This window comes from Gossypium raimondii, chromosome 7 (genome assembly GCF_025698545.1).
Source record: "Gossypium raimondii isolate GPD5lz chromosome 7, ASM2569854v1, whole genome shotgun sequence".
NCBI lineage: Eukaryota > Viridiplantae > Streptophyta > Magnoliopsida > Malvales > Malvaceae > Gossypium > Gossypium raimondii.
In genome coordinates, this window is record NC_068571.1 from 49,937,353 (window position 1) to 49,960,801 (window position 23,449).

The window sequence follows — 23,449 nt, forward strand, 5'->3', positions numbered from 1 at the left end:
AAAATATTTTTTTAAAATTTTTATGATAATTTCATAGTAGCACTTCAACTTTTACTACATATTTTTATATTAAATTAAAATTAATGATGAAAATATAAGATGAAAATTTTAAAATTTAAGATTCACATTTATCAAATAATTTATTTATATCCAAGGTTTAATTTTAATAACAGACTAAGCAGTTTTTAAATTCAGGTTTAATATTTATTAAGTTCAGCATTTAATTTTCAATATATTTTTCCAGTTTATCAAATGGCACATTAAAATTTTTTAAAATATGTAGTGATATACTTTTATTCATATATATACATTTCGAAAAATAGAGGACTAAAAGATTAAATTATTAAATCCATTAAAACACATAGCACAAGGACTTTATATAGCATTTGACCTATATTACAAAATCCCAATATATATTTTCTGCCAAATTGTACCTTTCGAATTTTAAAATTTAATATTGACCTAAATGATAGGTATTAAATTTGTTAAATTAAATTTCAAATTAATCCTATACTATGCATTTGTCATCAAATTAGCCTTTAATTTGATTTTTAATCCATATACTTTTTAAACTTTGAAATTTCAATTCTAACTCTAATTTTAACTCAAAGGGTAGCAATTAAACTGATTAACTAAAATGAGAATTTTTGTGAATATTATGTGGAAATGCAAGCTAATATGATATTAAGAATATGATAATATGCTTGTCGCATAAAAATTTGAAACAATAGAATTTAACTTAATAAATTTTATCAAGATTAAAAGTTCAAATTTAAGAAAAACAAAGAAAGAGTGATCAAAATAAAATTTATAAATTAAATGTATAATTTACACATATTAAAAGGATTAATAGCAACATTTGACCCTTATATTTTTAACAAAAATCCCGATATTAGTCCACTGATCTCATTTTATAAATTATTTTTCCCTTGTTTGCAAATGAAAGAGAAAGCAATGGGAAAATATGAAAACGTTAGGAGAGGAAGGATTGAAGGATAGGATTGAGAATATAATTCATATTTGGCGTATATCAGACTACAGATATATATATATATATATGGTTACTAAATACTTACCATAGTATAGTCTATTGAGAGAGTGTGATTCAATTCATGGAGATTTGCGCCTTTGAGCAAAAGAGAGAGGAAGATCTTTCATTATATCAGCAAAATCAGGTTGATTTAAAAGCAAAGGCGGCGAGAATTTATTGATATGATGTATCTGATATAAACAGCAACCCCATATCATTCATACACATTACCCCTCTCACTCTCCCTTATATTTTTTATTTTATTTCATCTTCCTTCTGGCTTTCTTGCCTGCTTTCTTCCACAAACAAAACACTCTTTTCTCTCTCTCTGACGACACCTCTGTGCTTTGCTTCTTTTCAGACTTTGGTCCCTTTTTCCATTTATTTTTCTGGGTTTTGTTTATTTTCCAGAGTGATAATTTGTTTGGTGATTAAATATTAAATGCCATGAATGTCATCATAAAGTTATGAACATAGCTCAGTTTCTTGAGATTGTTTGAAGGGTGGTGTTTTTTTTTATTTTTTATTATTTCCTCTATTGTTTCTTCTCATTTTTAAGTTATTTTCGGCAAAAGAACAACAAAAATGAAGTTTATGAAGCTTGGCTCGAAGCCTGACGCCTTCCAAGTTGATGGCAAATGTATCAGGTAAATATATGGCTTTCACTTGCATTCCTTTTCTTCTACAACAAATCACTTCAAAATTTTCTTCCATGCTTGTTTCTTCTTCAACAAAACAATGCTACTCTTCCCCATGCTTGTTTCTTAACATGCTATTCATCTTTGATTAAATTTGGTTATGTTTTAGTTCATTATATTTTACTTTTAACTTGATAATTTTGCATGCTGTTTATGGAAATTTATCTTTGTTATAAGAACTGATTCTTACACTCCTTGAAGGGTTTATGATATCGTATATTCCTTAAGAATAAAGGAAACTTTTAGTTTATACCCCATAAGGAACTTTATTAACAAGTAATTTTCTTGATTTCCTTTCGGCTTGGTGACAGATTAAAGCACATGGGTGTTTTTCATTACAAGTATAGTTCTTTCTTTTTGGTTTGGTTTTTGTTGGGGGAATATTGAAGTGTGAAAAAAGAGATGGGTTTATGTGGGAAGTGGTCCAGCTGTTGTAACCTGTCCTCTTTTTCATCAGTTAGTGGTCCAAACTCCAAATGTGGGAGAAAAGGCATGTTGTGAGCAGGCCTTTAATCGTTGCAAGAATTCTTTACCTGTAAATAATTGCATGTTCCAGGCATTTCCCATCTCCCAACGAGGAGCAAGCTCGGATTCTACCCCATTACATGTCCTAAAGTATCTTCCCCATGACAGCAACTTCTCATAACTCAATCAGTTTATCAGTGTGTTGCTAAGGACAATAATTTGTATAGGAGGGTTAGTTTAGTGCCTTGGACTTTACACTTTGATTTGGGATTCCATACACTCTTTGTGCAAAAAGTAAAATACTTGAATAATAATGCTAATACTATACTTCCGGGCTTTTGGTTTGTTATACATGTTTTTCTTATGAAAGGGGCTATAAGCAAACCTAAAAACTTATTTGAGAAGATATCATATAATGTCTCAAGATCCAGTCCATTGATTAATAGCTAACTTCGGTTTATGTGGATGGCGAAAAACTTTTGACATATCATCTATAACCTTGGTTCTTTGGCTAGAGCCACTAGGCAAAATTAGCTCTCTCATTTTTATTTATTTATTTATTTTTAAGTCTTATCTTCATCTTGCTATTGTCTTCCTTATGAATGCAATTTCTGGTGTAAGTAAGCCGTAACAGAAAATGTCTGTTGATGCAGGCATGTCACATCTGATTTGGCAACTGATATCATCATTAAGGTTGGCGACCTGAAATTTTACCTTCACAAGGTTTGCTCAACAATCCCTTTTTAATCTTCATGCTTCTTTTCTATAGATTCTGTATTTCTAGCTTGGTATTGGTATTTGGTTGATGTTTACGTAGTTTTCTTTCTAAATTCCACTTGACATTCATGAAAAATCTAAATGTACTTTTTTTCTTCAAAATAACTAAAATATTGCTATTGTTACCATTTCATGGGTCTAAGCATGCCGAATTTTGTCAATGAAGCTTTAGTTTATTCCATGGAATCTTGTAGAATAGTCATATACCATGCAATAGTTTTTGCAGACGTTGCCTCAGATGACTCTACAGCAATGTAGTGGGAGAGCTGACATCTTTTTTTCTCTATATTTTGATCTCCTCTCGGCTAAACCGAAGCTTTACATTTATGAATAAGTTCTAGAATGCTCTGTCTGTGGAAAGCAGCCGGTTAACTTTTATTTATTAATTACAGTTTTATGTGCCTTGCAGTTCCCTTTATTGTCTAAGAGCAACCACATGCAAAAACTAGTGCAGAAAGCCAGTGAAGATAACTGTGATGAAATTAATATGGTTGATTTTCCTGGTGGGCCAAATGCATTTGAAATTTGTGCAAAATTCTGTTATGGGATGGCTGTTACTTTAAATGCTTACAATGTTGTCGCTGCACGTTGTGCTGCCGAATACCTAGAGATGACTGAGGATGTTGATCGAGGTAATCTGATTTTTAAAATCGAAGTCTTTCTTATCTCTAGTATATTCCACAGTTGGAAAGATTCCATTATTGTTCTAAGAACCGCGAAGTCTCTTCTACCATGGTCTGAAAACCTGAAGATTGTTGGAAGATGCATTGATTCCATTGCATCTAAGACCTCTGTGGATCCGGCGAACATCACATGGTCCTACACCTATAACCGGAAATTATCAGTACAGGACAAGATAGTTGGTGACAGTATGAAACTTCAAGAGAAGATTGAGTCTGTCCCGAAGGATTGGTGGGTTGAAGATATATGTGAGTTAGAGATTGATCTGTACAAGCGAGTCATGACTGCTGTGAAATCAAAGGGAAGAATGGATGGTGCAGTCATTGGTGAGGCACTGAAAACTTATGCTGTCAGATGGTTGCCGGATTCTGTCGATGCGTTGGTTTCTGGTGTACATTCATGGAGAAACAAATTACTAGTGGAAACAATTGCGTGCTTGTTGCCTTCGGATAATGGTGTGGGTTGTTCGTGTAGTTTCTTGCTGAAGTTGTTGAAAGTTGCTGTTTTGGCTGGGATTGATGATTCATCCAAGGAAGATTTAGTGAAGAGGATAAGTTTAAAGTTGCATGAAGCTTCGGTTAAAGATTTATTAATCCCGGCACGGTCTCCCCAAACTACCTTATATGATGTTGGAATGGTGCAGTCTATAGTGAACCAGTATATGACGCATGAACAACGTAGTCAAGATGTAGAACCTGGAAAGAGTGCTGGTTTTGTACTAGGGCATGGATCCTTGTTGAGTGTTGGTAAACTGATTGACGGGTATCTTGGAGAAATTGCACACGACCCGAATCTTTCTCTTACCAGTTTCATTGACTTGTCTTGTTCTGTCTCCGAGCTTGCTAGACCAGTTCATGATGGACTCTATAAAGCCATTGACATCTACCTGAAGGTAAGCTTTTACACTATTGAGCCAATTTCATTGATCTTCTCAAATTCTAGAATTAGATAACATTTTCCGATGCTCGATTAAGTTTGTGTTGTGAAAGCTTTAAAGTTATATATCTAGGTGACTTCTTTGTACCCATTGGATAGGTTTGACCACCTTTTATGAGCCTGTGACAACCTTGGTCTCGGAGATCTTTGTGAGATTTGTAATTTTACAAATATGTAATCCCAATTGCTTTACTAGTGTAGAGCACCAAATTGTTGTTAGTTCAACTAAGACCTTGCAATCAAGTTAAACCATGTTCGGATCTTGGTTTTTACAGTCTTTAATGTGACACAGTGTCAAGTGCGAAATACATCACTCTTAGATGGTGCAAAGTAGTGGTTTATTGGTTTTGTCATCATGCCTGCTTATATTATGTAATGAAAGCAGGAAACCCTAAACCCGTAAAGATGGGTTATTTTTGTTTGCAGGAGCATCCAAGCTTGACTAAGGCTGAAAGAAAGAAAATTTGTGGGCTGATGGATGTGAAGAAATTGACAATGGAAGCATCTATGCATGCTGCACAGAACGATAGACTTCCGCTACGAGTCGTAGTTCAAGTTCTCTTCTTCGAACAGGTTAAGGCTGCAACTAGAGCTCAATCACGTAACTCCGATGCCCGCACTACTTGCGTTTCCAAGATGAGCCCCGATGAAGAATGGGACAAGACCATGGGTGAAGATTGTCGGTCCCTCAAAAAAAAGATGAGTGAAGTCGAGACAAATGAGGATGGAGGCCAGAAAAACAGTAAAATGGGCAAGAAGAAGAGCAGAAACAGTAAGAGTGGGGTGCAGCTGCTGCCATCACGGTCTAGGAGAATATTTGACAAGCTGTGGGTAGTGGGAGTGGGAAAGGGGCATGTGGAGAACAGAAGTTCGGAGACGTCAGGAAGTTCTCAAAGCCCGAGTTCGGCGGTTGTGGTTCGAGATAACACTACCAAGTCTTCGGGGGTTCCTTCAAGACACAGGAGACATTCAGTTTCATAGAGAAGGCAGGTGAGGAATGGAATGTGTTAAATGAAGTAGCTTACAACAGGTAAAAGAATATGCTAACTGTTGTGTAAGTGTAAAAAAGAAGTGCTAGGAATAGGATATTGTTGTAGTTGATGATTGTAATCAGTTTTATGAGTGCTTCTCTTGGTTATTGTAGTTGTTAGTTGGAGGATTACATTTTCTTCAAACTTTCTATTCCTTTTACCTGTAATAATTCATGGATTACATGACCTCCCTCTTTTTTCTTTTTTTAATTTACTTTCTCACCTGCCTGGTCTGGGAATAATAATAACGGGAAAAGAATACTCGGTTTAATGAAAATGACACAATTTTTGAATGAATTTTTAATAAAAATCGAATTTGCCATCTTTAATATCTTTTATGCAATAATTTAAAATTTTAAGAAGTTATAATTTATTTTAATTATTATTTTAATTAATATTTGAGTTTATTTTTAAAAATGACAGGAGTAAAATTAATATTTTGTTTGCAAATACATATTAAGTATTTTAATTTATTTTAATTCCATTATATATTTTGACTTTGAGATAAATTTATTTTTACATTTTAATCATTTTTATTAAATAATTAATAAATTCATCTCGGAGATTAACCTAGTTGAATTAAATATTTTAAATACTTAATTTTATTTAAAAGTCGAATAGAATTTAATTAAAATTTAATTTTATAGTGCTTCAATGATTTTTATTATTATTTTGTAATAAAAATAGAGAGAGTGAATAAATAATAAATGATGAATAATAACAATGGTATAATTATATTCTTATTTAAAAGATGTTTATGGGATTTATCTCATACCTCAACGAGATAAGCAAGTATTTTTCAAAAGTAGATGTGTTTTACACTTGTCGATAAGCCTTGTCGGCTCGCACATGGTGATGTCGATCTAGTTGCTTCAATCCTTAATAGGCTGGCTATCGATGCCGCTCCGAATGCTTCGAATCTCTCTAACAATGTCCACAATGGTGACGATGATCTTTCTCCAACCCTTTGCTGTGGCTTTGGCTTCCCCTTAGTGGTGGATCTGCTGGTTGTGAGTATGGCAACCCTTATTGTTCGAGCCTTCCCAGCCACGCTCCCTCTTTCCCTTGTTGCGTGCGGTTGGTGGTTAGGCCTTTAATTCTATCAAGATAATTAAATAATATGTTAAGCCTTTTTAAACTTATTATGTTCAATACTACTATCAATTTTAAATAGTCTGCTACCCTAGCACGGTTCTGCCTGCCGCTTCTGGCACGAGTATTAGGTTTCTGTGATTGTTTCTTTTTCTTAGTTTTCTAGGTATTTTTGATTTGTATTGTTTGATCTTCCACGTCTATCAAGGATCTCTTCATTCAGTCAATCGGCTAGTGGTAGTGTTCTCTGGCTCTTTAGTCCTGAACCATGGAGACTGAATTAGCACATTTATCGATAAATGAAGAAGAAGAAGAAATTTTGCAGACCCAAGCTGATTCAAGGATGCAAACAGATGTGGGAGATTACCAGCTTGTGGGGTGTTTCTTAACCGCTAGTATCATTAATTTTCTGGCTATGAAGAGTACTTTAGCAAATTTATGGCATCCCATCTGTGGGGTACAGATCCGAGATTTGGGGGAGAAAATGTATCTTTTCAAGTTTTTTCATAGCATGGATATGGAGAGAGTTTTAAAGGGTCTTCCGTGGACGTTTAACAATCATTTATTAATTCTGAGCAAATTGAAAAGAGGTGAAGATCCGCTTAAAATACCTTTAGTTTATGTTCCGTTTTGGGTACAAATCCATGATGTTCCAATTGGTTTATTCTTTGAGAATCTAGCGAAGCTACTGGGGAACTTTATTGGAGCTTTCTTAGAGTATGATGGTTCAAATCTGGGTAAGGAAAATCGCAATTATATGAGAGTGAGAGTGCAGATTGATGTTAGGAAGCCATTAAGAAGAAAGAAGCAAGTTATGTCAAACGGAGTATGTTCGTATGTCAAGTTTAAGTATGAACGTCTAACGTTGTTCTGTTTTTTCTGTGGCTGTTTGGGACATAATGACTTTTATTGTGAGACAAAAATGATGATTGGAGCAGATTTCATAGAGATGGGCTGGGATCTATCTTTGCGGGCACCATCACGTAGAGCTCTATCAATGAATAGTATCTGGCTACGAGAAGAGGAGGATGGGGATAAAGAATGAGGGTGGTTGGAGAATAGATCAGGGGGTTGAACTCAAGAAGTAGGGATCCTAAAGAAAGCAAAAAGAAAACCATTGATTCAATATTAGGGTTTAGCCTAGAAGGGAGAGGATTAGCTATGGATAAACAGAAAAAGAAATCATGGCCCTATCAGACGCATGCGTTAATGGATCATGACCTGGAAGATGAAGCTCTAATAGGGGGGAGGGGAAAAAGTGAAACAGGGGTGAGATGGAAGGTCAAAATTTTTTATCATGCGCGACTACCAAGAGGTTAGCCGACCGGGCGCAATGAAAATCTTAAGCTGGAACGTCCGTGATTTGGGGAGACAACGGACGGTTCGAAGACTTCGGTATTTACTGAAGATAAAAGATCCCCAAATAGTCTTCTTCATGGAGACAAAACTAAGAAGAAAGCAGATGGAAATAGTTCGAAGGAGATGTGGGCATCTCAATGGTATTGAAGTTGATCCTGAAGGTACAATGGGAGGTTTATGTTTAGCTTGGAGAACTAATGTTATATAATTCTGTGTAGTTTCTCTAAAAGACATATTGATGTGCTAGTTGAAGATAACGAAATAGGAGCAAAATGGAGACTCACAGGATTTTATGGATCTCCATACGTTTAGCATAGGAATGAGTCATGGGAGATTTTGAGAAGCTTAGCCACATGAATGGAAATGCCTTGGCTGGTTTGTGGAGATTTCAACGAAATAATGTATGGTTGTGAAAAAAAAATAGGCTTACCCAGAGATGAGAGAAGAATGGAATGCTTTCAGAAAAAGCTTGAAGATTGTCAATTGTATGATGTGGGTTTTGAGGGTAGTTGGTTCACTTGGGAAAGAGGTAATCTTCCAGAGACTAATATACGAGAACGACTTGATAGAGGAGTTGCTAACATGGGTTGGATTACGTTGTTTCTAGAGGTGAAGGCCCAACATCTTATCCAATCATTCTTAGATCATTGTCTTCTTCTTATCGATACTATGTAAAATAGAGTTAAGGTACAGAACAACAATTTTAAATTTGAAGCTTGGTGGTTAATGGAGGAATCTTTTATTGAGGTGGTAAATGGTATTTGGGAGAAATCGTCAGGGGAATTGCTACAAAGGTTGGAAATTTTGAAAACAGGGTTGAAGAAGTGGGCTAGACAAATTCAAAAAAATAGGAAGAAAACTAAACAGGCTCTTACAAAAAAAACTAGAGGAGTTGGTTGAAGTCGAAAGGGATGATAAGACTTTAACTGAGCTGATAGAGACGAATAAATTTGAACTTTGAGATTGAAAAAGATGAATGCTATTGGGAACAAAGAGCCAAGATTAATTGGTTGAAATTTGGGGATAAAAACACAAAATTCTTTCATAGTCAAGCTTCACAACGGAAGAGGAAAAATTCTATCCATAAGCTGATGAACGAAGAAGGAAGAGAGTTGAAGCTTCAGCAGGATATTGAAGGAATTGCACGATCTTATTTTCAGAATCTGTTCACGACTAAAAGAAGAATGAATAATGATAGTATAATATCAGGGATTGAGCGATGTATTCAAGAGGATGATAATCAATTTCTTACAACATCATATACAAAGGAGGAAATCATGGAAGCAGTTTTTGAGATGGGACCAACGAAGGCACCAGGGGAGGATGGCTTTCCAGCGGTTTTTTACCGGAAGTGTTGGCAGATTTTGGAAGAAGATGTTATTTCTTTCTGCTCTCAAATTTTGATCGAAGATATGGAGGTTAGTTAAATAAATTCTACAAATATAGTTCTTATACCCAAAGTTAATAATCCTTTGTCAATGTCGCAATATAGGCCAATTAGTCTATACAATGTACTTTATAAAGTTATTGCTAAGGTAATAGCAAGTAGACTTCGAAAGGTTATTGGAAAATGTATTGATGAGGCCCAAAGTGCTTTTGTGCCTGGTCGATTAATTTCAGATAATGTGATGCTAGCATACGAAGTACTGCATAAGTTAAAACAGAAGAGACTGGGGAAAAAATATTTATGGCTATTAAACTTGATATGAGTAAAGCTTATGATAGGGTTGAATGGAGTTTTATTGAAGAAGTTAATGGAAAGATGGGGTTTGATCTTAACTGGGTGAAGGCTATCATGAAATGTGTTTCCACCGTTTCCTATTTAGTTGTTATTAATGGACATAGCGGGGTTAAATTCGCGCCATCTAGAGGCTTGAGACATGACGATCCACTTAGCCCGTTTTTATTTCTCTTATGTGGTGAGGGCTTATCGAGCTTATTGAGGCAGGCAATGAAAAGAGACACTTTAATGGGAGTGAGGGTAAGTAGGAAAGGGCCACAGGTTTCCCATCTTTTATTTGTTAATGATTGTATTTTGTTTGGAGAAGCAACAAAGAGGGGTGCTAGCATTTTCAAGGAAATCTTAGATGAATACAAAACTCAATCGGGACAGTGTGTAAACTTTGAAAAATCCTCAGTATTTTTTAGCAAAAATACGGAGGAAGAAGATAGAAGACAGATTGTTAACTTATTAGGAGTAAGGAGGTCGAATGATCCAGAACGATATTTGGGATTACCTATTATGGTGGGGCGAAGAAAGAAGGCTGCTTTTCAAAGTATGAAGGACCGGTTCAAAAAATGCATCGACAATTGGAGCATCAGATTTCTATCACAAGGTGGTAAAGAAGTTTATATAAAGGCCATTTTACAGGCTATTCCAACATATTCGATGGCCTGTTTCTTATTTCCTAAAATACTATGTGATGAGTTGGAAAGTATTGTTGCTAAGTTCTGATGGCAGAAAGGAAAGGGTAAAAGAGGAATTCATTGGTGTAGTTGGAAACATCTCTGTTCATTAAAAGAAGACGAGGGTATAGGTTTTCGTAATTTTGGTCAGTTCAATACTGCGTTATTAGCGAAGCAAGGCTGGCGTCTCATTAATTATCCAAATTCTTTATTAGCCAGAATTTTAAAAGTAAAGTATTACCCGCACTCTAGTTTCTTAACTGCGAAGCTGGGAAATTTACCTTCTTTTACCTGGAAAAGTATATGGGCTGCAAAGGGTCTTCTCTAAAGAGGGATGTGCTGGAGAGTGGGCAGAGGAGATAGGATATCTATATGGGATGATAGCTAAATTCAGGGGGTTGACAAAATTGAAGCACATAACAGAACAAACAGAGGTGAAATACAGTTAGTTTCGGACCTTATTGATTCTTCAAATAGAGAATGGAAATTGGATCTGGTTAATAATACCTTTCAAGAGGACATTGCTCGGAAAATTCTTCAAATTCCCGTTGCAGAGATTGAGCATAAAGATTTTCAGGTTTGGAAAGGAGAATTATCTGGTGAGTTCTTAGTCCGCAGTGCCTATAAACTATTACAAATTGCTAACTAAGATCCTAGTTACTATTTATTACAAACCGAAATAAAAGAATTTTACAAGAAACTGTGGAACCTACAGATGCCATCAAAAATTGCATTTACAATCTGGCGGATCTCTTGGGATTTTTTTACCAACCTTTGTTAACCTCAGAATCAGGAGAGTTGTTTCAAATGACAGAAGTTCTCGATGCAGTTCTACGGTTGAAGGTAGCCTCTACGTCTTCCGAGAATGTCCTATAACAGCCGAAGTTTGGAATTTATTAAACTTCTCTTGGATTATGAATAACATGAGTCAGTCTATGTGGGAGTGGCTAACCTGGGTCTTCAAGAGGAGCGACAACGGCCAATGTCTACTATTCTGTTACGCGTTATGGTGGATATAGTTCTCCAGAAATCAATTTATTCACGAGAGGAAAATCACAACAGGAAGGGATTTAGTACTTAATATTCAAAGATACATGGCATAATAGGAATGATTGAAAGCCTTAAAAAAATGAGAGCATATACAGAAGCTATAGGGTATAAGAGGCCCTACCGAGAGTCAAGATCCACTTCGATGCAGCGTACAACAGTAAAACTTTCAGTTCAGCGTCTGGCCTTGTAGGACGGGATCTGAGGGGAAATGTTAAGGTTTTAAAGACAGTTATCCATAGAAACGTTCCTTATTCGTTTGCTGCAGAGGCATATGCATGTTTAGACGGTGCAAAGCTAGAGATTTTACTAAGGATCCAGTCGGTAATTCTTATGGAGGATTCAAAAACAGTAATAAAAAAATGCCAGGAGAATTCCATAGATAAATCAGTCATCGGAGCCATTATTAGAGATATTCAGAACAAGAAAGCCGATTTTCAAGAACTCATTTTTCAGTACACTCATAGATCGGAGAACATGGATGCTCACAGATTAGCAAAGAATGCGCTTGAGAAAGGAGAAAATACTTATCTGAGAGGAGTAGATCTGGAGAGCCACGCTTCTGCCTCGGTAGGAATTTGGTCAAGAAATCCAGATTGATGAAATGTTTCACAGGAAAAGAAATCAAAACAGATAGCAGAAGTGATATATTAATGCTTTGGGGACTGCTATTAATGGAACGTTAGAGCTTTGGAAATGATAATTCAACAGACGCTATTGGAGTCTAGTTGTTCCTTTTGACTGGGTTAGGTGTTAAATTATTTTTCTCTTTTATTGCATTTCAGTTTCCAATAAGGTAGTCAGAAGGTTGATAGTCTTTTTTCAATAGGTTTTTAATGTAGTTTAATTTTGACAGACAGTTGGGCCACTAATTGGGCTGACTATTAGCTTTGTTTTTAGTCTATTTCAATAAAATCTCAGTCTTATTTTCAAAAAAAAAAAAACTTATTAAGTTCAATCAACTCTAAAAAATTCTATCTTTTAAACTTATTATGTTAAGCCTTTAATTAAATTGGTGGTACGAGTTAATTAAGTATTAAGATAATTAAATAATATTAAAATACCATTACTTGACAATATAAATTATGCTATTTTAAAGGTATGTTTTATATAAAAATAAAAAAATATATACATAATGAGATTTAAACTTAAGATAATATGATTTTTAACATTTTACCATTTTAACTAAAACATCATTTATAAATATATTTTTATATAATTTTATTAACTCGCATAATCTACTATATTTTGTGTTTATTAGTTAAATCAACTTTAAGATTTTAGGTTTGACTCTCACCCATGTAAGTTATGTGTGGTTTTAGTTTAATTTATTTTGATTTAAGCTTCACCCCATGTAAAATCTATCCAAATTTATTTTTACTATTAATCTGATGTCCATCGGACCTATGATAGGACAGATCAAGTCATTCATTCCCCAACTCTTAAATAAGAAGATAATGCACTTCAATGTACTTGAATCCACGGCCTTCTGCATTGACAACCATGCCAATACAATCAAACTAAAACTTGTCATGTTAATGTTTATTATACTTATTTGTATGCATTAATTATAATTTAAAAAAAATCATTTAAAAAATGACATTATAAGGACCGATTTCATTTCTAAAGGAAAGATTACTTAGAATAAATATGGTCAGGCAACCTATGCATGAAATTCTTGTTAAAAGAAGCAAAACCCCAATGCCACGAAATTCTTGTTCATCACAATATGCTAGAAATGGTGACTACATATTCCATTGGAAATTTCCCTCCTCTTACATCCCATCATATACATGTATACATGGAATATAACTATCAGCACACGCTATACAACAATTTTAATTCCATGTATATCACCCCTCCATGAAGCTTCCTGAAATTTCTCAAAAAATTGACATATATATACACACACATATCTATACGCATATTTCTTTCTTCTTGCCGAATAGTTACTACAAGATCCTATGATCTTAATTCTTTAAGTAAAAGCTTGTTATGTTCCATTAACAATGGATATGGTTCTACAATTCTGCATGCAATTTGGAACTATCCCTTTTGTGACATCGGTTTAGTTTTGTCTTTCAACTTTGTTTAACACACTCGTGTTCTTCAAGCTGACTATCTAAAAGAGTTCACTTCACTCCTTCGTGTTGGAAAACCAGTACGATGCCCATGTGAAAAATCTGATAAATGAACTCCTTAAAGAAAGGATCAAGCGACCTTTATTATGATTATATATTTTTTCTTCTTGGGGTTCTGTTTGGTTAGATGGAAAGAATCTATTAAAACGGATATTAAGGCAACATGATTCCTTTCATATTTTGTTTGACTTTTCTATAATTGCCGCTGGACGGCTGGACTGGAGCCTTTCACTTTCCATTCTGGATAATTCAATCACCCAAAAAATCAAAAACCCAGAAAGCGAGGAAACGATTCAATCAAGAGAAAAGAAAGTGGGGGAACATCAACATGGTGCTTAGGTACAGTATTATCGTATCCTTCTTGTTGTTTTTGGTGGTCAACTTGACTCACCCACGTTTCACTGAGTCACTGCCACGATGCAAAGCTTGGTTGGTCCAATCCATCCCAACTGACATGCCCTATCTCCCTCCAGTCCCTGGTGTTCTTTCCACTGGTAAACGTAATCTTCTACAAGAAACTCTGCCCCAAAGTGAAGACGAAAACTGATTTCTTTTCTCTGGGTTTATTAATAGGTGATGTTTTTAAGTGGTTGGCTTACAATTCAACCGACAAGCTTGATATAATAGCTCAATATTGGCAATTGAAAGCACATCCAGAGGATTCTCGTTCGGGGGATTATGGATACTCAAAGGCTGATATGCATCGTTTTGGTGCCCATCAAGGTTTTTCTGTTTATACTGCGCTGGAAAATGCTGCTGATCGTGATGTTGATATCAGGTTTTACACATATATACATATGTTATATTTGTTTCTAAAACAAAACCCATTGTGAAATTAATTGTTCCGTTGATCAATGTCTATAATTTGAAGCTGGTTTGTATCTGCAAAAATCCATAGATATACAGAAAAATAAGTTACCTTTTTCACAGGTTAGTACAGCACTCTGGAGTGTATCCTGACTATACCAAAGAACCATCCAGCCTAGCTGCAAGAAGACCAAATGTCAAGAGTGTGACTTTATTACTTGATAAATGGTGGGGTTCAGGCATTGTTCATGCCAAAGTTTGGATATCAGATAATAGAGATGTATATATAGGATCTGCAAACAATGACTGGAAATCTCTTACTCAGGTACTATATATATGCAAAGATTATATCATGTTCCTGTTTGAACCAGTGCAATAACATGTTGTGTTGATGGTTACAGGTGAAGGAAGTTGGAATTTATCTTGTTGGTTGTCCTAAAGTAGCAAGGAAAGTTGGGGTCTATTTTCAGAACCTATGGAGACTTGCACACCTTGATGATTCAGCTTACACAACAACAATCTTAGACCAACAATGGCAGATTCAAAGAAAAGTTCCCTGTTGGTCACATTTCATTGAATCTGACATGAGATGCACGTATGTTAGCAGTCTTGTTTTTTTAAACTTTGTTCTTGTTTTAAGAAGTTGTATGGTGCCGGTGTCACAATTGTACTTCCGGCTAACGACCTTGCTTATTGATCTCAGGCCACAACTTCCTCGTTTCGAGGAGATTCCTTACGTTGCCGGCTATCCTACATTATCGGACCCTAAAATATTGAAGTTGATTATTGATGCTCCTGGATATGATTATACCAGTTCAGTTCCTCAATCAAGCTATCTATCTTTCTCTCCGCCAGAGGTAAATGGCCAACTCTCATACCAGATCACATCGCTCGGTCGAGCCAGCATTAGAGACTTTGGATTGCAGACAACTATTGAATGATTGATTCCATATGCTAATCAGCTTTCATGTTTCATTTTAGCCTTGTGGTGTTGAGTGATTAGTTTTGTATGCACCATCCAATTTGATACCAATTGTTGTCTGCAGCTATCATTTGGCAGGTTCCAACCTGATGAACAAGGATGGCTGGATACAATTAAATCTGTCTCCGACGGAGGGACAGTAAGGATTAGTACGATGGACTGGCTTGGTCAATCCCAATACATGGACCGAACGGTTTATTGGTCATCTCTTTCAACTGCTATCTCAGAGGTACATCCAGACACCATTGTTGCTACTTTAAATTCTTGTAACTTCATACTACAAGTCTTTTAATGATGTTATAACAATGGCAGGTTGTGTTCTCCAAGCATGCAAAAGTGAAGATACTTGTAGCATACTGGGCACATTTTATAAACAACACTGATCTCTACTTGAAATCACTTCTCTACTCCAATGTCCTTTGCACTTCTTCAAAGAACAACGAATGTTCAGGCAAAGTCGACATCAAGTATTACAAGGTGCCAGGTTACAACATGACCGGACCGGCTATCATGAACGGAAAGAAAACCGGAAATCTCTATCCAGCTTTCACCAGAGTCAACCATGGTAAATATGCGGCGAGTGACGTACGTGGTCACATTAGCACCAGCAATCTGATATGGGATTATTTCTACACAACAGCCGGTGTTAGCTTCGGGACGTATAATCCGGCCATTGTTGCTCAGCTTCAAGAAATCTTCGATGCAGATTGGAATTCTCCATATGCTGTTCCAGTTGAGGGCTTGAGTGATGGTCATGCTTGTTCTAGTTGATCTAGTTCCCTCAAAACACTGAAATCAATGGCTTTGTAATACCAAGTTTTTATCAGCCATAATCCATTTGCTTCCAAGTTGATCACCTCTAACCTTGGAAACATTTTTACCCCATAATTTTGTATGAAAAATGGAATCCATTTACCAATGATCTTCATTTCTTTCTTCGTTTCCCTTTCAAGGTCAACAATGAAAGCAATTTGTTTCCATAAAAGAAAAACTGATTAACGGTGGCATTAGCCCATTTTATATTTTACCATTCGAATAACAAATTGATGTAAATAATTGATGTAAATATCCTGATAGTTTTGAAAATGTGCAAATTGGCCCCTTTAAAAAATTGATATAATGACATACTTGTATGGAGTATGGTTAAGGATCTTATCAGACACCCATTTGACATGGGTTCAAACTATATGAATCCTATCCCCTAATCTCATATTGTATAAAAAATACATTTATAATACTTAATATATTATATAGTCTACCATATTATATAGTATTACATAATATAATATATTTTATAACTATTAAAACACACACGTATGACTATTAATCAATTCAAAATCAAAATCAACTTAATCGATTCGATTTGATTGAATTGACTCAATTTGATGAATTAACTCGATTTTATCGATATTTTTGTTTTAACATATATATGCATATATTTATAGTCTAATTTTAGATTCTTCATAAATTATATATAATATATATGCAAACATATCTCAATTATTATTTTTTTAATTTTTTAATACATTACATTAATGCAAATATATTTATATGCAAATATAAATTTTGAAATTATTAATTAAGTTCGATAGCTTTAAAATGTTTAAGATAAAAAAATAGGTTTAAAATATCAAAATTTTCTAGCAATCGGTTTGGGCCGGAATGTACAGATACAAGCTGGTATTGATCAAAACGAGCCTAAATACATTGGAATGGTCGAAACACACTAAAATATTGACCATAAGGGAACCTAAATTACTTGGTACAAGTTGAGGAATGACTTCTTACATTTCGACCGGTACCATACCAACTACAATGATCTCTATTAAATATATATAGAATTTAAATTGTATTATCAAATTGAAAAAGTAAAATGAATTATTATATTCAAAATTAAAATATTCATAACTTAGAGAATTCTAAATTATTTGAATCCGTCAGGACTTGCCTAACTCGAATGGATATGAATTCAAAAGGGCTCGAGTCCAGAAAACCTAAAATGCAATTACTTCATTTCGTTTCGTTTTGCCTAAGTTCAATGTTGTATGGTTTTATTTAGTGGAAAACCTTTTTGTTTATTTCACAACTTAGGGTACTCGTCTCTCACCCGAGAGACCCGGGCTTAAGTCTCGGCAACGGAAATCTTTTTTTTTCTTTGAGGCCGGGGTTTTGTCTGGCCTATTCCTCAATGTGTATAATTCTTTTTAGATGGTTGGAATTTTCATAAATTTGAAATTCCAATTGTTAGCAATGTTAAATAAATTCATTATAATGCTAATTGCTTAGTTATATTGTTATCGAGTAAGTATTTCTTTTATTTGAAAATATCAAACTAAAAAAATTAATAATGTCAATTTTAGTTATATTGTTATCGACTAAGCAAAGCTCGATTTGAAAATGTCAATTTTTTTAATTTCAAGTTAATCAAATTGAGTTGTCGATTTTTTCAAATAAACTCAAATAAGTAATTTGGTTTTCTAAATTGAGCATAATTGAATTTTATAATTCAAATAATTGTAATAATAAATAACAAATTAATATAAATACGATGGTTTTAAAATATATAAACACTCAAAAAACTTTAAAAAACAAAATAATATTTTAAAATTTAAAATATTTATAGAACACTTTTTTCTCAAAATTTTATAAATATATATAAATTCAAAAATTAACAATTATTATAAAATCTTGAAAAATATATAAAATGTTGAATTATAATTTTATAAAAATATAAATTTGTGCATTAAATAAGTTAATTATGAAATCAAATTTATGATAATAATTATCTTTATTTTTTAAGTTTTCAAATATATATTGTATTTATATTATTTTATTCGAAATTTACTTATATTGTTAATGAAATTACTGGTTTAATTTTTATCGAATTTAGTCCGTGGTTCACCCCTACCTCTCCTACATAGAAGAGAGAAAAGCTCTGAACCGAACCGAGCCGAGCCGAGATTTTGTATAGACTAAAGGAGTCAACAAACTGAACGGCTAGGATCAATCCCTGATACATAAACCGCAAAAACTCACAGTGAAGGGGGGTAACACTGGCCGAGAGGAAGGCAAAGCTAAAGTAGCAGAGTCCACAAAGCCCAAAGGCAGAGTAACATTGAAAGAGACAAGCAGAGGAAATCAAAGATGCAGAGAGTGAAAGCTTTAATAAAAGTAAGGCATTCCTTTCAAACACTTAGGTTCCTCTCCCATCAGAGATGCTTCTCTGCACAGCCTAATTATGCCCCATATAATGATTTCCAGGACCAGGTATTTTTAAATTTATTATTATATCTCTTCTGGGTTTATATTTATCTTTTGTATGGTATTAACTTTTTATTCATTTTTGTTTTTGAGAGAGAGAGGGAACTTCAAATATTCAGTGTCAAGTATGGTTTTTGTGCTTAAATTTGTTCATTTTCCGAGAGAAATGGAAGACCCAAGTGCATATTTTTGTCACAGATTGCTTATTGGTGCTTGAAACGTTTCAGGTTTTAGTGGAAGGGAGAGCAAAATCAAGAGCTGCCATTCTCAATAGACCTTTTGCTCTCAATTCACTTACCACTTCAATGGTAAAACTTTTTGCTTTTAATTTTGAAGTCCATGCTTTTGAACTTCTAATCTTGACCCCATGTGGTAACCTCTTGAATAAATTGAAGGTGTTTTTACGATTTATAGGCATCTCGGTTGAAGAAATTGTATGAATCATGGGAAGAGAACCCTGACATTGGATTTGTCATAATGAAGGTATAACATTTTATTGCGTATTGAAGTTGCAACACACCATACTTACACAAACATTTTATATTTGAAATGAATTGTGTACCAATAGGAAAATCTCTGAATATTCTTTTTTGTCAAGACTTTTTGATAAAGGAGCTTCACCACATTGACATTTCGGATTTGATATTCATTTGTGTCTAAGCTTTTGTTTTGAACTTTATTGAAGGGTAATGGCAGGGCTTTCTGTTCTGGTGTTGATGCTGTTGCTCTCTATCACTTACTTAATGAAGGTTAGTCACCTATCGATGTTGTTATTTTTCATTTGATTTGTCAGTTTAGGGCTCTTTAGTTTCAGAAAGCAATTCAAGAATGATATGTTAACTATGTGCCCATTATGACCAAATTGAAATAAGAGCAACTTGGTTGCGCTAGACTTTCCATAAACACGTGTGTTTAGTGTTCCAAGTTATGTTTTATTAATACCTTAAACTATCACATCAAACATCTCAATGGAATTTTCTTCTAGTTAAGTTACTTTATAGTTTTTTTTGTAATCATGATTCCATACTAGCTTTTTAATTCATGGTCCAACTACTTAAATTTGTGCAGGGAAAGTTGAAGATTGTAAAAGGTTTTTCGAGACACTATATAAGTTTGTATACTTACAAGGAACGTATCTGAAGCCGCATGTAAGTATTGAACCTTTGAGTGATTGATACCCATGTGAATTACTTCTGAGTTGAAGATTTTGGTTCAAATGAACCTGTGACTATAATGCACTGGCCATACGTGCAGGTTGCAATCTTGGACGGTATAACAATGGGATGTGGAGGTGGAATATCTCTCCCTGGGATGTTTCATTTAGTGACCGATAAAAGTGTATGTGTGCCATACCTTCACCAATTTTTCTTGTATTAGGATTTGTGTAATAATCCGCATTTGAGTTAATGAATCCACCTTGTTTCTTGTGAATGGCATACACTTTAATTTAGTTCATTTTTGTCATGCGAGGATTGAACTTTTATGCCCACATATAAGAAAAAGGTTTTGTTTTTCTTTCTTCTTGTATGAAGATTGAACTTTATCTGTTAAAGGCAAGGCAATATACTCTCTATGCATTATAAATTCCACTTCATGCTCCCGGATGAGTTGCCTGAAGAAGGGAGGGTGATATCATTTGCACAAAACTTTGTTATTTGTTCAATTAGAATTGTATGAAACCATTCTTTTCTTCATGTATTTGTTCTTTGAGATATTTACTATGATATTACTGTTGTCTTTGATAAAGAGAATTGAAGTTCATTTCAATGAATCCGAGCTCAAAATCAGGAATATAAATTCAACAACTAATCTTCCCCTATTGCACCGCCCCCATCTTTTTTCCTTTCTTGTGTCTGGACTTAAATAACTGTAACTTACTGTTGTAACATTTATAGGTTTTTGCTCATCCAGAGGCCCAATTGGGGTTCCATCCTGATTCAGGGGCTTCATTTTATCTTTCTCGCCTACCTGGTTACTTAGGTAATAACCATTCTAACAAGTTTTCCAATGCATAGCTAAATTCCTTGATTATTTGCTCGCGTCTGGATTTGCACTGTCCATTTTTCTTAACAAGATGTGTGTTGTTTTCATTAGGGGAATGCTTAGCTCTAACGGGAGAAAAGTTGAATGGTGTCGAAATGATTGCCTGTGGCCTGGCTACCCATTATTGCTTAAATGCTGTTTGTTATTTCTGCTCCTTCATATGTATTTTGTACATTTTCTCCAGCACCTCTTTATATTCTTATTTGAATGAACTGTCCATGACAGCGACTTTCTTGGGTCGAAGAATGCCTTGGTAACATGATGAATGATGATCCCACTGTCATAGAATCTTCTCTTGCACAATATGGTGACCTTGTTTATCCAGATAGGAGCAGCATTCTTCACAGGTAACATTTGGTTCATGGACTGTGGCACTTAGAAACAGTTTCTATGTGATTTTTTGTCCGATTGATTTGTTTTTCCTTATCTTGTTTCAGGATTGAGACAATTGATAAATGTTTCTGCCATGACACTATTGAGGAAATTATTGATTCTCTGGTACGCTTAATTCTGCATAGATGTGATGTAATTTGTTTGTACACCGTGCATATATACACACACGGCTATGTGTGTCATTGCATGTGGTGTATCTGCTCTGTCAGTTAAGATTCTGATACCTCATTAAATTTAGCATTAGGGGCTTCTAGCTCAATGGTAATCTCTTAGCCCAGCAGATGCATGAGAATAGACGTTCAGTCTTTAGCCATGAACAGTTGATGTAGAGATGCTAAGAGTAGGGTTTGTGTTATGGTTCCAATACCCTAATTTCCTCAGCCCATCTTGGCAATGACCCTTTATGTAGCATTAGGAGATGTATTTCTCTAGTCTCACTTTACTGAATTACCCTGTCACTCTGATGTTCAATTGAGCTTCCGATTCACTTGGTTTCGAAATTAATTCACTCAGGAAAATGAGGCCGCTGGTGCTTATGATGATTGGTGCAGGACAGTGCTCAGAAAAATGAAAGAAGCCTCACCATTGAGCTTGAAAGTTACTCTACGATCTGTGAGTGACTAATGTTTACAATTGCTTTAAATTCCATTTTTGGCCGGTAGTCGCTTACTTCAGTTTCTTTGCTGTATTAGATACGAGAAGGTAGATTTCAATCTCTTGATCAGTGTCTGGCACGTGAATATCGTATGTCCCTTGCTGCAATCTCCAAACAGGTCTCTAATGATTTCTCCGAGGTATGGTCTTTTCTTTTACATAGAAAGCATTTCCAGAATAACTCTTCCTGTGAATTTAAATCAAGCTGCTTCAATAGGGTGTCCGGGCCCGGTTAGTGGACAAGGATTTTGCTCCCAAGGTATTCTGTTGTTACACATGTTTACTATACTATTTCATGGAAAAGCCTACGTAAGAGCAGTAGTGGGGTTGTAATCCCACAATCCATTCGTTTAACTGCACGCACGCATATATAATCTTACTCGTATGGTTGTGTTTCACCAAAATTGCAGTGGGATCCTCCAAGGGTGGAAGAGGTGAGCAAAGACATGGTAGAGTACTATTTCACCCCACTTGGGGAATTAGAGCCGGAATTGCTGCTGCCAACAGCATTGAGAGAACCTTATATATGACAAGGATCTCTTTTGTCACAAAATTTTGGTGTAACATCCCATAAATTTTCGGTGCATCAGTTTCTTTGTACAAACTATACTCTGTTGTAAGGAACAGAGGTTATAGAGAGATGTTTCGTTGGTCATGTAAGGTCATCACACTGTATTTCTGTTTTGGTACTAATTATCTCATGCTATTTGAGTCTCCATAGCTTAATGTCTAGTTTGGTTGGGTAGTGTAATCACATGGAAAAGTTTATTTCCTAGTGTTTGTTTATGAATACAACTTGGAGACAAAAATGTTTGGGTGGACAAAATAATCAATGTTTACTAATAAGTAATATTGTTTTGGCCAAAAAAGAAAAACAAGTAAAATTGAAATATTATTTTTAAAATGTCATTTTGTCTTTTGAGGAAGAGAAGGGAAAAGAAAACTTGATTTTAAAAGGTTTATATGTCAAAAAAGTCTTAAAAATTGCAAAAAATCAATCAAGTTTTTGTATTAAATTCACACTCAATTTAAGTTCTTGTCCATAATAAAAAATCAATTAAGTTCCTTTGTTAATGATTTTCGTCATTGACCATGTTAATTGTTAAAATAAATTGACGGGCTAATTAGATGATGACACATGACAATTTTAGTTTAATCTAATATTTTCTCATAAAAATTATAAAAATTATAAATATATTAAAATTGAATAAACTTATAAAAATTATAACAATAATAATAACTTATAAGTATTATAAAAATCTAAAATATATATTAAAAATAATAAAATTAATAAAATATATTTAAAATTTTATAAAAAATCTTAAAAACTTATAAAATTATAAAAAAATCCAAAAAATCAAATCAATAAAATATATTTAAAATTTTATAAAACATATAAATAATATATAAATTCTAATAATTTTTAAAATTTATAAAAAATAAGAAATTAAATATATAAGTGTCATTTGAACTCTTAAAATCATGATGAACATAGCATCACACCAACCAATGAATAATGATTAAGATCATTTTATGTTGAATAAAATTCTCTCAATATTAATTGTAGGACCCTCTTCTTTTTTGATAAATTATTTTATTTTAAAATTTTTATATCCAATATTTTCAGTTCAGTATAGTACAATAGT

At 34.3% G+C, this 23,449-nt stretch overlaps 3 protein-coding genes and 1 long non-coding RNA gene across 9 annotated transcripts; 3 read left to right on the forward strand and 1 right to left on the reverse strand.

Moving 5' to 3' along the window:
• Nucleotides 1-950: 950 nt before the first annotated feature.
• On the forward strand, nucleotides 951-5,809 carry LOC105774719 (BTB/POZ domain-containing protein NPY1). 3 transcript variants are annotated; one of them, XM_052633548.1, is made up of 4 exons: nucleotides 951-1,677; nucleotides 2,847-2,916; nucleotides 3,380-4,543; nucleotides 4,993-5,809. In XM_052633548.1, exons 1-4 carry the CDS (start codon nucleotides 1,616-1,618, stop codon nucleotides 5,566-5,568), a joined length of 1,872 nt encoding a protein of 623 aa, XP_052489508.1. In that variant the 5' UTR covers nucleotides 951-1,615; the 3' UTR covers nucleotides 5,569-5,809. The 3 variants fall into 3 exon arrangements, with proteins under 3 accessions (XP_052489508.1, XP_012452765.1, XP_052489509.1); XM_012597311.2 differs by having other exon boundaries at nucleotides 955-1,677; nucleotides 5,014-5,809; XM_052633549.1 differs by lacking the exon at nucleotides 951-1,677 and adding an exon at nucleotides 2,084-2,717.
• A 513-nt stretch (nucleotides 5,810-6,322) lies between these two features.
• On the reverse strand, nucleotides 6,323-12,310 carry LOC105774655 (uncharacterized). Of its 4 annotated transcripts, none has more exons than XR_008198109.1 (6): nucleotides 11,647-12,310; nucleotides 11,428-11,496; nucleotides 10,983-11,345; nucleotides 10,767-10,859; nucleotides 6,801-6,971; nucleotides 6,323-6,717 (listed from the first exon to the last, which is right to left on the reverse strand). It is a non-coding gene; the product is annotated as an uncharacterized LOC105774655 (long non-coding RNA). The 4 variants fall into 4 exon arrangements; XR_008198107.1 differs by having other exon boundaries at nucleotides 10,757-10,859; XR_008198108.1 differs by lacking the exon at nucleotides 6,801-6,971 and having other exon boundaries at nucleotides 11,647-12,308.
• A 1,433-nt stretch (nucleotides 12,311-13,743) lies between these two features.
• Nucleotides 13,744-16,384, forward strand: LOC105774582 (uncharacterized). Its single transcript, XM_012597156.2, has 7 exons — nucleotides 13,744-14,157; nucleotides 14,237-14,441; nucleotides 14,594-14,795; nucleotides 14,872-15,065; nucleotides 15,174-15,327; nucleotides 15,517-15,681; nucleotides 15,765-16,384. The coding sequence occupies exons 1-7, from the start codon at nucleotides 13,992-13,994 to the stop codon at nucleotides 16,221-16,223; spliced, it is 1,545 nt and encodes a 514-aa protein (XP_012452610.1). The 5' UTR covers nucleotides 13,744-13,991; the 3' UTR covers nucleotides 16,224-16,384.
• A 2,071-nt stretch (nucleotides 16,385-18,455) lies between these two features.
• On the forward strand, nucleotides 18,456-22,523 carry LOC105774505 (3-hydroxyisobutyryl-CoA hydrolase-like protein 2, mitochondrial). Its single transcript, XM_012597050.2, has 14 exons — nucleotides 18,456-18,719; nucleotides 18,941-19,021; nucleotides 19,128-19,196; nucleotides 19,399-19,462; nucleotides 19,782-19,861; nucleotides 19,968-20,051; nucleotides 20,609-20,693; nucleotides 20,808-20,893; nucleotides 20,982-21,103; nucleotides 21,194-21,254; nucleotides 21,663-21,761; nucleotides 21,842-21,943; nucleotides 22,021-22,062; nucleotides 22,214-22,523. Exons 1-14 carry the CDS (start codon nucleotides 18,597-18,599, stop codon nucleotides 22,331-22,333), a joined length of 1,218 nt encoding a protein of 405 aa, XP_012452504.1. The 5' UTR covers nucleotides 18,456-18,596; the 3' UTR covers nucleotides 22,334-22,523.
• Nucleotides 22,524-23,449: the final 926 nt, after the last annotated feature.

What these genes read in the sequence shown, in the direction of transcription:
- LOC105774719 (XM_052633548.1), top strand. Translation starts at nt 1,616, where the DNA reads ATGAAGTTTATGAAGCTTGGCTCGAAGCCTGACGCCTTCCAAGTTGAT. An exon ending in GTTGATGGCAAATGTATCAG is followed by an intron (nt 1,678 to 2,846) that starts GTAAATATATGG and finishes CTGTTGATGCAG; the next exon opens with GCATGTCACATCTGATTTGG. An exon ending in CCATTGACATCTACCTGAAG is followed by an intron (nt 4,544 to 4,992) that starts GTAAGCTTTTAC and finishes AAACCCGTAAAG; the next exon opens with ATGGGTTATTTTTGTTTGCA.
- LOC105774582 (XM_012597156.2), top strand. Translation starts at nt 13,992, where the DNA reads ATGGTGCTTAGGTACAGTATTATCGTATCCTTCTTGTTGTTTTTGGTG. An exon ending in CCCTGGTGTTCTTTCCACTG is followed by an intron (nt 14,158 to 14,236) that starts GTAAACGTAATC and finishes GTTTATTAATAG; the next exon opens with GTGATGTTTTTAAGTGGTTG. An exon ending in ACTGGAAATCTCTTACTCAG is followed by an intron (nt 14,796 to 14,871) that starts GTACTATATATA and finishes TGATGGTTACAG; the next exon opens with GTGAAGGAAGTTGGAATTTA.
- LOC105774505 (XM_012597050.2), top strand. Translation starts at nt 18,597, where the DNA reads ATGCAGAGAGTGAAAGCTTTAATAAAAGTAAGGCATTCCTTTCAAACA. An exon ending in ATTCACTTACCACTTCAATG is followed by an intron (nt 19,022 to 19,127) that starts GTAAAACTTTTT and finishes TACGATTTATAG; the next exon opens with GCATCTCGGTTGAAGAAATT. An exon ending in TGAAAGTTACTCTACGATCT is followed by an intron (nt 21,762 to 21,841) that starts GTGAGTGACTAA and finishes TTGCTGTATTAG; the next exon opens with ATACGAGAAGGTAGATTTCA.